Source organism: Rhinopithecus bieti, unplaced genomic scaffold (genome assembly GCF_001698545.2).
Source record: "Rhinopithecus bieti isolate Rb0 unplaced genomic scaffold, ASM169854v2 scaffold_61590, whole genome shotgun sequence".
Taxonomy (NCBI): domain Eukaryota; kingdom Metazoa; phylum Chordata; class Mammalia; order Primates; family Cercopithecidae; genus Rhinopithecus; species Rhinopithecus bieti.
The window spans coordinates 325,854-339,229 of record NW_016823353.1 but is presented as its reverse complement, the minus strand read 5'-3'; the positions used below and the strand labels follow the sequence as shown (position 1 = coordinate 339,229).

General features: G+C 38.2%; 1 protein-coding gene across 1 annotated transcript in view; it reads right to left on the bottom strand.

The window, feature by feature from the left end:
* EIF5B (eukaryotic translation initiation factor 5B) overlaps window positions 1-13,376 on the bottom strand; it is a 68,929-nt gene that overhangs the window by 41,851 nt on the left and 13,702 nt on the right. The window contains 3 exon segments of the mRNA XM_017861364.1: window positions 4,011-4,683; window positions 5,278-5,362; window positions 5,465-5,590. Of these exon segments, the coding sequence (XP_017716853.1) occupies window positions 4,011-4,683; window positions 5,278-5,362; window positions 5,465-5,590 (884 nt within the window).

Below are 13,376 nucleotides of genomic sequence, written 5' to 3'. Positions count from 1 at the left end.
TTTTCCCAAATGGAGTCTCACTCTGTCGCCCAGGCTGGAGTGCAGTGGCGTGCTCTCTGCTCACTGCAAGCTCCACCTCCTGGGTTCACGCCATTCTCCTGCCTCGGCCTCCCAAGTAGCTGGGACTGCAGGCGCCGCCACCACGCCTGGCTAATTTTTGTATTTTTAGTAGTGACGGGGTTTCACCGTGTTAGCCAGGATGGTCTCGATCTCCTGACCCCGTGATCCACCCACCTCGGCCTCCCAAAGTGGATTACAGGCGTGAGCCACCGCACCCGGCCGAAAAACTACTGTTTTAAGAATATAGTATGGCCATGCAAACCAACTGATCTTTAGCTATTTTCATTCTAAGTAAGAGGAAGAAATTAGCTAGAACTTTTATAATTGGTTGTTTTAAAAAATGGCTCATTATTGCTTAAAAGACATTAACTTTAGCATGTTGAGTTTTAAGTGCAGCAGAAAATAGTAGCAACTTCATGAAAACATTTATTTGTGAATTTCATAAATTGAACTAGGTTTTAAAGACAGGAAAGAATTCAAATATTGTCTGACACTGACTTATCAGAAAGAATAAATTTTCATTAAGTAACTTCTATAGTCTTTATCAACAGCAAAATAAGTTTTCATAATGAAATTCTATAAAATTCCAGTCTGTACATAAATAATCTGAAAGATATTTATACTATATGTGTAAAGGATTACCAATGCAAATCAAGTCAAACACTCAGATGTAATTTTCAGATGGCTCCTTACAATAAAGTGCCTTTATACCCATGGACAAATAACAAAATGACCTTGGGGCATAATGATGACAACTTATACTGTGAATCAAAAGCCTGTTGCTCTTTCCTCTAAAGTATTAACCAACCTTCCGCAGCTGTGGGAGTCTCTGCTTTCTCTTCAGAGGCAGGGATTACTCCAGTATCAAGAGTCACTTTGGATTTGACAGTTTCTTCTTCGGATTTCCTTTGAGATTCCTTTTGTTTACTCAGATCCTTTTACCTGTTTCTAACTCTTCTTTTCTTTCAGCTTCCGCAGTTTCGCTTTTCTTCATCTCGCTTTTTTCTCTCGCGCTCCTTCTTTTCTGCCTTCTTTTGAGCCACTGTCTTAATTTTGAAGGAGGAGTCATCATCTTCATTCCCACTCTCTATGTTAGGACCTGGCTTGTTTTTTTGATTTTTTTTCTGTCCTTTTCTACATTGCAAAATTCATCTGATTCATCACCACTTTCACCAGAAGAATTTACTCTTGAACGGTCTTTAATTTTTTTACTGTTATCCTCATCCTCTTCTGACCCATCCCACTTCTTATTTGATTTTGAGCTTTCCCTTTAGCCTTTTAGGAAGTTTGTTAAAATCATCATCATCATCACTCCCAGAGTACATTTCCACTTTTGGTTTTGCAGTCTTTTTTGATTTTGAATCTTTATCTTCCAATTCTTCGCTATCATTATCATCAAAACTCTGTTTTTTGCCTTTCTGTCCTTTCTTTTTTTTATCTTTTGAGGTGAATTCCTCTTCATTGTTTTCTGTCGGCTAAAAAATTTCCATTGTTAGAAAAGATTTACAGAATTTTATTTGAGACCACAGTCATGTGCTTCATTAAGTAAACATTTTTTAAAATCTCAAAATGATTTCAAAATCTTTTCAAAGTCTTTTCATAGGAATATAAAATTCAAACAAGCAGGAGAGGTTGGCCTCGGCCTCAGACACATCTTGCATTCATTGTAAATTTCAGAATCCAGGGCCTCTTAAAACAGGCATGAATCACCACCCCACATTTACTGACTTTACAAAGCCTAAGGGACAAGTTGAAAGAAGAAAAAATATTTATCATTTTCCCATTACTCTGAGGCTTATCCAAATTCGAAGGATGAAAAGAAACAATAGAGAAAACTGAAGGTGGAGATGAGTGATTACATCATATCTCCAAATGTACCAATTTTATGAATAAACAATATACCACAAAATACCTTTACATTCCTATTTTCCCTTTGGCATCAGATTTCACAGAAGCTTTTAAATAACATATTGTACACTGCTCAAAAGTTTCCAAATGTAACTCCCCAAACCAACATTAAGAAGAATACAATAGGAAACAGGAATAGGGAACAAAGGTCTTTCACCTTCCCTGCAACAGTTTCTCTGTCAGCTTTGATGCCTTGAGCTTCCAAAGACAATTCTTCCAGTTCTTTCAGGATATCATCTTCACTAGAAAAGGATTAAAATACATTGTGAAGCACTGATATAGTTTTATTAAGTGAATCCAGTACCAAAACAAATAAAATCAAATATATTTAAAATATACTTACTCAAAATCCTGCTTTTTTTTCTCTTTTTTCTTTTCCCTTTTGACTTTTGAGGCTCCTGTTCTTTGGCAGCACCAGCTCCTTCTATTTCTGCAGCCAAGGCATCAAGATCAATGTCATCCTTGGCACTTAAATGAAAACAAAGACGTCCTAAATGTTACTCAAAAGCAAAATAATCATTCATTTACATAGAAAATTTTATCATTTTGACCTTTTCATGCATTAGCAGCACACTGAGAAAATCACTGGCAAGTTCTTTCATGACAGCACAAGTTACATCTACTTATCAGCCTCCCTACATCTGCTTCAGTGAAGTTTCTGGATTACACGCAAATAAGGGAGAGTGATAATGAAAAGCTCCACAGGTTTTTTTGTGTGTCTGAATGAAGTTATTTATAAAATGGAGCGATCTTAAAACATAAAACAAGTCTTATTTCTCAACTATCAGTAACAACACCTAAATATTTGGACCCCTGTGCATTTTACTTGGAATAGCAAAATTTCAGAGTTGGAAGGACGTTTAGAGATCAGTCATCTAGCCTATAATCTCATTTTACCAATGGGAAAACTAAAATGCACAAGGACTGAATGTTCTGAGAAAAGTATAACTACAAATTCAAATCTAAATGAATTAGGAATGATTCACTAAATAAAATACTTAACCAAAATCCAGAACTAAACCTGTTCGCACCTGGTTTCATTTCTGGATCCATCCAACAATGTCCTCACCTACCAACATTACTTGGAGTAAACCAAATTAAGTTCCAGCTAAAACCTACAGAAAATGAAGGCAGCCCAGTCTAAAATGTACAAGTAGCAAAGGTAGATGAATCCAAATGAATAGCACAGTAAGGAAACAACTCATGTAACACGGCCTTTATAATGGACGCCTTGTAAAGAGATGCTTTATTTCAGCAAAGAAAAAATTTTTTTTCTTGTTTTTTTCATTTTTTTTTTTGAGACGGAGTCTCACTCTGTCACCTAGGCTGGAGTGCAGTGGCGCGATCTTGGTTCACTGCAACCTCCACCTCCCGGGTTCAAGTGATTCTCCTGCCTCAGCCTCCTGAAGTAGCTAGGCCTACAGGCACACACCACCATGCCTGGCTAATTTTGTATTTTTTGTACAGTCGCAATATTGGCCAGGCTGGTTTCAAACTCCTGACCTTGTGATCTGCCACCCTCAGCCTCCCAAAGTGCTGGGATTACAGGCGTGAGCCACTGCACCCAGCCTCAGTAAAGAAAATTTCCAAAGAGAANAACTTTAGCATGTTGAGTTTTAAGTGCAGCAGAAAATAGTAGCAACTTCATGAAAACATTTATTTGTGAATTTCATAAATTGAACTAGGTTTTTAAAGACAGGAAAGAATTCAAATATTGTCTGACACTGACTTATCAGAAAGAATAAATTTTTCATTAAGTAACTTCTATAGTCTTTATCAACAGCAAAATAAGTTTTCATAATGAAATTCTATAAAAATTCCAGTCTGTACATAAATAATCTGAAAGATATTTATACTATATGTGTAAAGGATTACCAATGCAAATCAAGTCAAACACTCAGATGTAATTTTTCAGATGGCTCCTTACAATAAAGTGCCTTTATACCCATGGACAAATAACAAAATGACCTTGGGGCATAATGATGACAACTTATACTGTGAATCAAAAGCCTGTTGCTCTTTCCTCTAAAGTATTAACCAACCTTCCGCAGCTGTGGGAGTCTCTGCTTTCTCTTCAGAGGCAGGGATTACTCCAGTATCAAGAGTCACTTTGGATTTGACAGTTTCTTCTTCGGATTTCCTTTGAGATTCCTTTTGTTTACTCAGATCCTTTTTACCTGTTTCTAACTCTTCTTTTTCTTTCAGCTTCCGCAGTTTCGCTTTTTCTTCATCTCGCTTTTTTCTCTCGCGCTCCTTCTTTTCTGCCTTCTTTTGAGCCACTGTCTTAATTTTGAAGGAGGAGTCATCATCTTCATTCCCACTCTCTATGTTAGGACCTGGCTTGTTTTTTTGATTTTTTTTCTGTCCTTTTCTACATTGCAAAAATTCATCTGATTCATCACCACTTTCACCAGAAGAATTTACTCTTGAACGGTCTTTAATTTTTTTACTGTTATCCTCATCCTCTTCTGACCCATCCCACTTCTTATTTGATTTTTGAGCTTTCCCTTTAGCCTTTTTAGGAAGTTTGTTAAAATCATCATCATCATCACTCCCAGAGTACATTTCCACTTTTGGTTTTGCAGTCTTTTTTGATTTTGAATCTTTATCTTCCAATTCTTCGCTATCATTATCATCAAAACTCTGTTTTTTGCCTTTCTGTCCTTTCTTTTTTTTATCTTTTGAGGTGAATTCCTCTTCATTGTTTTCTGTCGGCTAAAAAATTTCCATTGTTAGAAAAGATTTACAGAATTTTATTTGAGACCACAGTCATGTGCTTCATTAAGTAAACATTTTTTAAAATCTCAAAATGATTTCAAAATCTTTTTCAAAGTCTTTTTCATAGGAATATAAAATTCAAACAAGCAGGAGAGGTTGGCCTCGGCCTCAGACACATCTTGCATTCATTGTAAATTTCAGAATCCAGGGCCTCTTAAAACAGGCATGAATCACCACCCCACATTTACTGACTTTACAAAGCCTAAGGGACAAGTTGAAAGAAGAAAAAATATTTATCATTTTCCCATTACTCTGAGGCTTATCCAAATTCGAAGGATGAAAAAGAAACAATAGAGAAAACTGAAGGTGGAGATGAGTGATTACATCATATCTCCAAATGTACCAATTTTATGAATAAACAATATACCACAAAATACCTTTACATTCCTATTTTTCCCTTTGGCATCAGATTTCACAGAAGCTTTTAAATAACATATTGTACACTGCTCAAAAGTTTCCAAATGTAACTCCCCAAACCAACATTAAGAAGAATACAATAGGAAACAGGAATAGGGAACAAAGGTCTTTCACCTTCCCTGCAACAGTTTCTCTGTCAGCTTTGATGCCTTGAGCTTCCAAAGACAATTCTTCCAGTTCTTTCAGGATATCATCTTCACTAGAAAAGGATTAAAATACATTGTGAAGCACTGATATAGTTTTATTAAGTGAATCCAGTACCAAAACAAATAAAAATCAAATATATTTAAAATATACTTACTCAAAATCCTGCTTTTTTTTCTCTTTTTTCTTTTTCCCTTTTGACTTTTGAGGCTCCTGTTCTTTGGCAGCACCAGCTCCTTCTATTTCTGCAGCCAAGGCATCAAGATCAATGTCATCCTTGGCACTTAAATGAAAACAAAGACGTCCTAAATGTTACTCAAAAGCAAAATAATCATTCATTTACATAGAAAATTTTATCATTTTGACCTTTTTCATGCATTAGCAGCACACTGAGAAAAATCACTGGCAAGTTCTTTCATGACAGCACAAGTTACATCTACTTATCAGCCTCCCTACATCTGCTTCAGTGAAGTTTCTGGATTACACGCAAATAAGGGAGAGTGATAATGAAAAGCTCCACAGGTTTTTTTGTGTGTCTGAATGAAGTTATTTATAAAATGGAGCGATCTTAAAACATAAAACAAGTCTTATTTCTCAACTATCAGTAACAACACCTAAATATTTGGACCCCTGTGCATTTTTACTTGGAATAGCAAAAATTTCAGAGTTGGAAGGACGTTTAGAGATCAGTCATCTAGCCTATAATCTCATTTTACCAATGGGAAAACTAAAATGCACAAGGACTGAATGTTCTGAGAAAAGTATAACTACAAATTCAAATCTAAATGAATTAGGAATGATTCACTAAATAAAATACTTAACCAAAAATCCAGAACTAAACCTGTTCGCACCTGGTTTCATTTCTGGATCCATCCAACAATGTCCTCACCTACCAACATTACTTGGAGTAAACCAAATTAAGTTCCAGCTAAAACCTACAGAAAATGAAGGCAGCCCAGTCTAAAATGTACAAGTAGCAAAGGTAGATGAATCCAAATGAATAGCACAGTAAGGAAACAACTCATGTAACACGGCCTTTATAATGGACGCCTTGTAAAGAGATGCTTTATTTCAGCAAAGAAAAAATTTTTTTTCTTGTTTTTTTCATTTTTTTTTTTGAGACGGAGTCTCACTCTGTCACCTAGGCTGGAGTGCAGTGGCGCGATCTTGGTTCACTGCAACCTCCACCTCCCGGGTTCAAGTGATTCTCCTGCCTCAGCCTCCTGAGTAGCTGGGACTACAGAAGTCCGCCACCACGCCTGGCTAATTTTTTTTTTTTTTTTTTTTATTTTAAGTAAAGACGGGGTTTCACAATATTGGCCAGGCTGGTTTCAAACTCCTGACCTTGTGATCTGCCACCCTCAGCCTCCCAAAGTGCTGGGATTACAGGCGTGAGCCACTGCACCCAGCCTCAGTAAAGAAAATTTCCAAAGAGAAGTAACTTCCAACTATATTATAAATATAATTAAAAGATTATATGACAAGACATTGAGGATATAGAATTTAGCCTTAAGGAGCTTAATAGGGAAGACAGACAGCAAACCAGTAAACCACAAACTGCAAAATGTTAAATGCCTTGAAGTAAAAGAACTTAATGCTTTTATAAACAGTTAGCCAGAACTGAAATATACTCCTTTTCTTCCTATATTTTAGATAACTTCACACTGATATGCTGCAGTGGTGGGGACTTCCTACAGTACCAAATCTAGAATGGGAAAGTCAGAGGCATCTTTTTCTTACCTAAAGGGGTACACATACCAGACACAGTAAGTCCAAAAGCTAAAGGCAACAAGGTGTGTTATGCCTCAAGAGGACTCACAAAAGACATCTGAACCACCTAAGAAATGTTTGAGCATCATGTATTTCTTGATTCCACCAAAGATACAGGGAAACAGAAACTGGGGGGCAAGCCAGGCAGTTTATTTTTAGCAACAATATTTCCATGTGATTGTGCACCAGATCTGAACACTGTCACTCTTCTTCCCTTATAGATGAAGTAACTAGTAACTGAGGCACAGAGAATCTGCCCAGGATCACATGAGTCAGAGATATGGGATTTAAATCCAGGAAGTCTGATTCCATAGCCAGATGTCTTACTTCTGCTGACATAATCCAATTTGCATTTTAGGGCTGGATGCAGTGTCTCACACCTGTAATCCCAGCACTTTGGGAGGCTGAGGCAGGCAGATCACTTCAGCCCAGGAGTTCGAGACCAGCCTGGCCTACACTGTGAAACCCCATCTCTAAAAAAAATATAAAAATTAGCCAGGCATGGTGGCACATGCCTCTTGTCCCAGCTACTTGGGAGGCTGAGGTGGGAAGATCACCTGAGCCCAGGAGGTTGAGGCTACAGTAAGCTAGAATTGTGCCACTGAGTAAAACCCTGTTTTAAAAAAAGAGCATTTTAGAATGCTACCTCTGGTATGAATGGCAGGGCTGAATCCTGACTAGTCAGGAAGCAAGGAGACCAGTTAGGAAGCTTCTGTAGTGAGTGTAACGAGAAACAATGAGCACCTAGACTTGCCCAGTGGCAGGCAAGATGTAAATCAGTTAGATAAATATTAAGGGAATCGAATCAACAACACTTAAGTGATCAACAGGATGTATATAGAAAGGAGCAAGGAAGAATCAAGGACAGTTCTCAGGTCCCATCAGGTAACAAGAATCTAAGTCTGCCCCAGCATCTCCCAGGAGTATCCCCAAAGGCATCTCTGGCAACATTTCACACTACAGCAGCTTCTGACAACTGTGTGAGAAGAGAAGGTTGAAGTTTGGCATCTCATTTCCAAAAATTTATCTGCCCTCACCCAAACTGTATTCATCTCATCAAAATAGCTTCAAGAATCTTCTTGTGATTAGCTATATTTCTGGAGAATTCATCAATAAACATCTCTAGGATAACAGTGTATAGGACTACATTTGTACATTAAGTCTGAAAGGCTTCTTGTAGCTAACAATATAAGATGAACAGTTTTGTAATATGCTTATATTCAGGCATTGTGCTGACCAATGCCTAGACATAATATATATACTGACACTTAATATTCACAACAATTTCATAAAACTATTCTTAAAGATGGTAATTTTTCAAAGGCCACCAGCTACAAAGTAGCATACCAAGAATTCAAGCCCAAATTTTAACAGCAGATTTCTACTGCCTTCCTAGAAAATGGGAAATAATCTAGTGTATTACCTGCTTGAAAAATTCAAACATAGCTATGAAATTCCTACAGTCTACATACAAAGGCAAAAGACTTAGCATAAGTCAACATAACACTGAAGAACAAAGCTGCAAGATTCATTACTCAATTTTAAGATTTATTATAAAGCTACTATCAAGACAGTGTAGTACTGGTGAAAGAAGAGACACACAGATCAAGGCAACAGACCAGGTAGCCCAGAAATAGAGCTCTGAGAAGGATACTAGTATTAAAATAAAAACACTAACCACAGACTGAAAGAAACATTTGCAAAGCACTACTAGCTGAAAGACCTGTATCCAAAACACACAGAGAACTCTTAAAACTCAACAATAACAACCCAATTAAAATATGGGCAGTCACCTTGTCAAATTAGGGGCAGGGGTAGTAGATTAAAAATGTTCATCATCATTTGTCACCGGGGAAATGCAAATTAAGACAAAGAGATCGTGGTATATACCTAACAGAGTTGCTAAAATCCAAGAAACTGACAATACCAATTCCTGGTAAGAAAGCAAAATGGCTGATTCTAGGGCAGGGGCTAGACATAGACAAAATAAGCTAGAGCACTGTGTAATGGTAGGAAGCAAGGAAATGATTTAAAAACAAAAAACAAACACGCAAATAAGAAAATGCCAAAACACACAAAAACACACACACACAATGTTGAGTCTATGACAAAGGGACACATGAGCCAACTGAAAGAGCTCCCAATGGGCAATGGGAGCAACAAATTAATATGTTAATTAATTAGAAGAACAAATTAAATAACAATATTAAATTATAACCTAAGTATGAAATAATTCCACTAGTCATACTATTAGAGAGAAATGATTACGTAAATAAATGAGGAAGAGACACACGTGTGCAGAAGAAAGCTAAATAAATTATGCAGAATTCCATCCTCAAGGAAGTGGAACATAATTTTCCACTCCTAAACAATGAGCTGTGTACAGTGATTTCATTCCAAAGAATACAATATAGAAAGAGAAAGAAAAAAGGAACATTATAATGCAGAAATCTGACAAACACAGCCTCAGCCAAGTGATCAACATCGACATCAGTGACATAATGAAATCTGAGAAACTATCACAGATAAGACAAACCTAAGGATAAACGACTACTAAATGTAATGTGGTATCCTGTATAGGGTCCTGGAACAGATACAGGACAGTAGAGAAAAACTAAAGAAATCTACACAAAGTATGCACTTCACTTAATAATATTGGTTCTTTGACTGAAACAAGTGTACCATGCTAACATAGTAATAACAGAGGAAACTAGGTGTGGGGCATATGGAGACTCTGTATTGTCTTCACAATCTAAAACTTCTACAAATTAAAGTTTATTTTTTAAAAACTGAGCGGGGAGGCTGGGCGCGGTGGCTCATACCTGTAATCCCAGCACTTTGGAAGGCCAAGGCAGGTAGATCATCTGAGGTCAGAAGTTCAAGACCAGCTTGGCCAACATGGGGAAACCCCGTCTCTACTAAAAATACAAAAATTAGCTGGACGTGGTGGCGCATGCCTGTAATCCCAGCTACTCCGGAGGCTGAGGCAGGAGAATCGCTTGAACCTGGGAGATGGAGGTTGTGGTGAGCTGAGATCACACCACTGCACTCCAGCCTGGGCGACAGAGCGAGACTCTGTCTCAAAAAAAACCCCCAAAAAACAAAAAACAAACAAACAAAAAGACTGAGGGGGGAAAAACCATATTACTTACAGTTATTCCAAAGAAAGTAACATACTTAAATCTAACAAGTAAAGTACTTATATGTGGAAAATTACAAAATGCTTATGAAAGAAATCCAAGACTTGAATAAGTGAAGAGACATGCCATGTTCATGGACTACAAGACTCAACACAGTAAAGATGACAATCAGCCCTAAAATGATATATAGGTTCAATACAATTCCAATAAAAATCTCAGCAAGATTTTTAGGACATAACCAATATAGACAAGGTTACTCTAACATTTATATGAAAAGGCAAGAAACTAGAATAGCTAAACCAATTTTGAAAAAAGACTAAAATGTGAGAAATCACTCTACCAGATTTCAAGACTTAACCAAAGCTCTTGGTACTGGCAAAAGAATAGACACAAATCAAGACAAGAGAAGAGAGAGAACCCAAAAACAGTCCCAAAGAAGTACAACCAATTAGGCCACGCACAGTGACTGATGCCTGTAATCCCAACACTTTGGGAGGCCAAGGCGGGTGGATCACTTGAGGTCAGGAGTTCAAGACTGGCCTGGCCAACATGGTAAAACCCCATTTCTACTAAAAAATACAAAAAGTAGCTAGGTGTGGTGGCGGGCGCCTGTAATCCCAGCTACTCAGGAGGCTGAGGCAGGAGAATCTCTTGAACCTGGGAGGCAGAAGTTGCAGTGAGCTGAGATCGCGCCACTGCACTCCAGCCTGGGCGACAGAGCGAGACTCTGCCTCAAAAAAATACAACCAATTAATTTTTGACGAAGGTGCAAAAGCAGAAGACAGCCTCTTTAACAGTGCTAGAGCAAATGGACACCTATCTTTCACAAAAAAAATGAACCTCACCCTCAGTCCTTATCCAAGAACCCAAGATATATGATGTACTTAAAAAAATAAATAAATAAAAGCATAAACTTTTAGGAAAAGAGTAAAATATGTTTCGGATCTAGCACTAAGCAAAGAGTTAAGGCTTGAAACTAAAAGCACAATCCAAAAGAAGCGGAACTCATCAAAATTAAAAACTTTTGCTGTGAAAGACTATGTGAAGGGAATGAAAAACGAGATACAAAATGAGAGAAAATATTTCCAAACCACAAGGATTAACAACTAGAATATACCCAAAACTCTCAAAACTCAACAGTAAAATAAATCCAAACAATCCAATCAAAAAATGGGCAAAAGGCATGAAAAGACATTCCACTAAAGATATACAGATGGCAAATAAATGTTCACATCATTAGCTATTTGGGAAATGCAAATTAAAACCACAATGGGGTATCACTACATACGAATCACTACATACTAATGAGAATGCCCTCCTCCCCCACAATAGTGATAATAACCAATACTGGTAAGGATAGAAAGCAACTGGAAAATTCACACACTGCTGGTAGAAATATAAAATGGCAATGCCACTCTGGAAAGCAGTCTATTAGTTTCTTGCAAAACTAAAAATGTACTTACCACATAACCCAGCAACTGCATTCCTGCACATTTACACCTAAATAACAAAAATTTATGTTCATGGACAAACTTGTAGACAGAAGTTCACAGCAGTTTTATTTTCAATAGCCAAAAACTGGAAACAACCCACATTTCCTCTAATAGGTGAATGGTTGAATAGACCGTGGTTCATTTCCATTCCACGAAATATTATTCATCAATAAAATGGAACGAACCATTGATACATGCAACAACTTTGATAGATCTCAAGAGAATTAGGCTGAGTAGAAAGAAGCCAACCTCAAAAGGTCACATACATACTAAATTCCATTGATACAACATTTTTGAAAGGACAAAACTTTAGAAATGTATAAGACACTTGAGGTTAGAGACAGGTGAAGTGTGTGTGGTGGGGTGGGGAGTACAGGAAGGAGGCGGTTACAAACATACAACATGAGGGATTCTTGCACTGATACTCTGCATCTTGACTGTGTAATGGATATACAAACCTACACATGTAACAATATTGTATAGAACTATAGAAACACACAAACACAAAGAGTATAAATGAAACTGGGCAAACCTGAATATAATCAGTGGATTGTATCAGTGTCATTATCTGGGTAATGGCTGGGCACAGGGGCTCATGCCTGTAATCCTGGCACTTTGGGAAGCCGAGGTGGGTGGCTTGCTTAAGCCCACGAGTTCTAGATCAGACTGGGCAACATGGCGAAACCCTGACTACAAAAACTACAAAGAAATTAGCCAGGCAGGCCAGGCGTGGTGGCTCATGCCTATAATCCCAGCACTTTGGGAGGCCAAGGCTGGTGGATCACGAGGTCAGGAGTTCAAGACCAGCTTGGCCAATATGGTGAAACTCCATCTTTACTAAAAATACAAAAAGTAGCTGGGTGTGGCAGTGCGCGCCTGTAGTCCCAGCTATTCAGGAGGTTGAGGCAGAAGAATCGTTTGAACCCAGGAGGCGGAGGTTGCAGTGAGCAGAGATCATGCCACTGCACTCCAGCCTGGGCAACAGAGCGAGACTCCGTCTCAAAAAAAAAAAAAAGAAGAAGAAAAAATTAGCCAGGCATGGTGGCATGTGTCTGTACTTCCAGCTACTCTAATGGCTGGGATGGGAGGATTGACAGCCCAGGAGAGGGAGGCTATGGTGAGCCATGATTTTGTGCCACTGCCTTCCAACTTGAACGACAGAGTGAGACCCTGTCTCAACTGCATATGAATCTATAATAATCTTGAAATAAAAGTTTAACTTTAAAAAAGGCACTATTAACAAAATAGGCCAGGCACAGTAGCTCATGCCTGTAATCCTAGCACTTTGGGAGGTGGGTGGATCACTTGAGGCCAGGAGTTGGAGACTACCCTGGCCAATATGGTGAAATCCTGTTTCTACTAAAAATAGAAAAAAAAAATTAGCCAGGTGTGGTGGCACATGCCCGTAATCACAGCTACTCAGGAAACTAAGGCACGACAGTCACTGTGCTCCAGCCTGAGCAACAGAGCAAAACTCTGTCTCAAAAAAAAAAAACCGACACAATTAGCAAAATGAAAAAGCAAGACAGGCCGGGCGTGGTGGCTCACGCCTGTAATCCCAGCACCATGGGAGGCCAAAGTGGGCGGATCACCTGAGGCTGGGAGTGGGAAACCAGCCTGACCAACATGGAGAAACTCCATCTCTACTAAAAATACAAAATTAGGC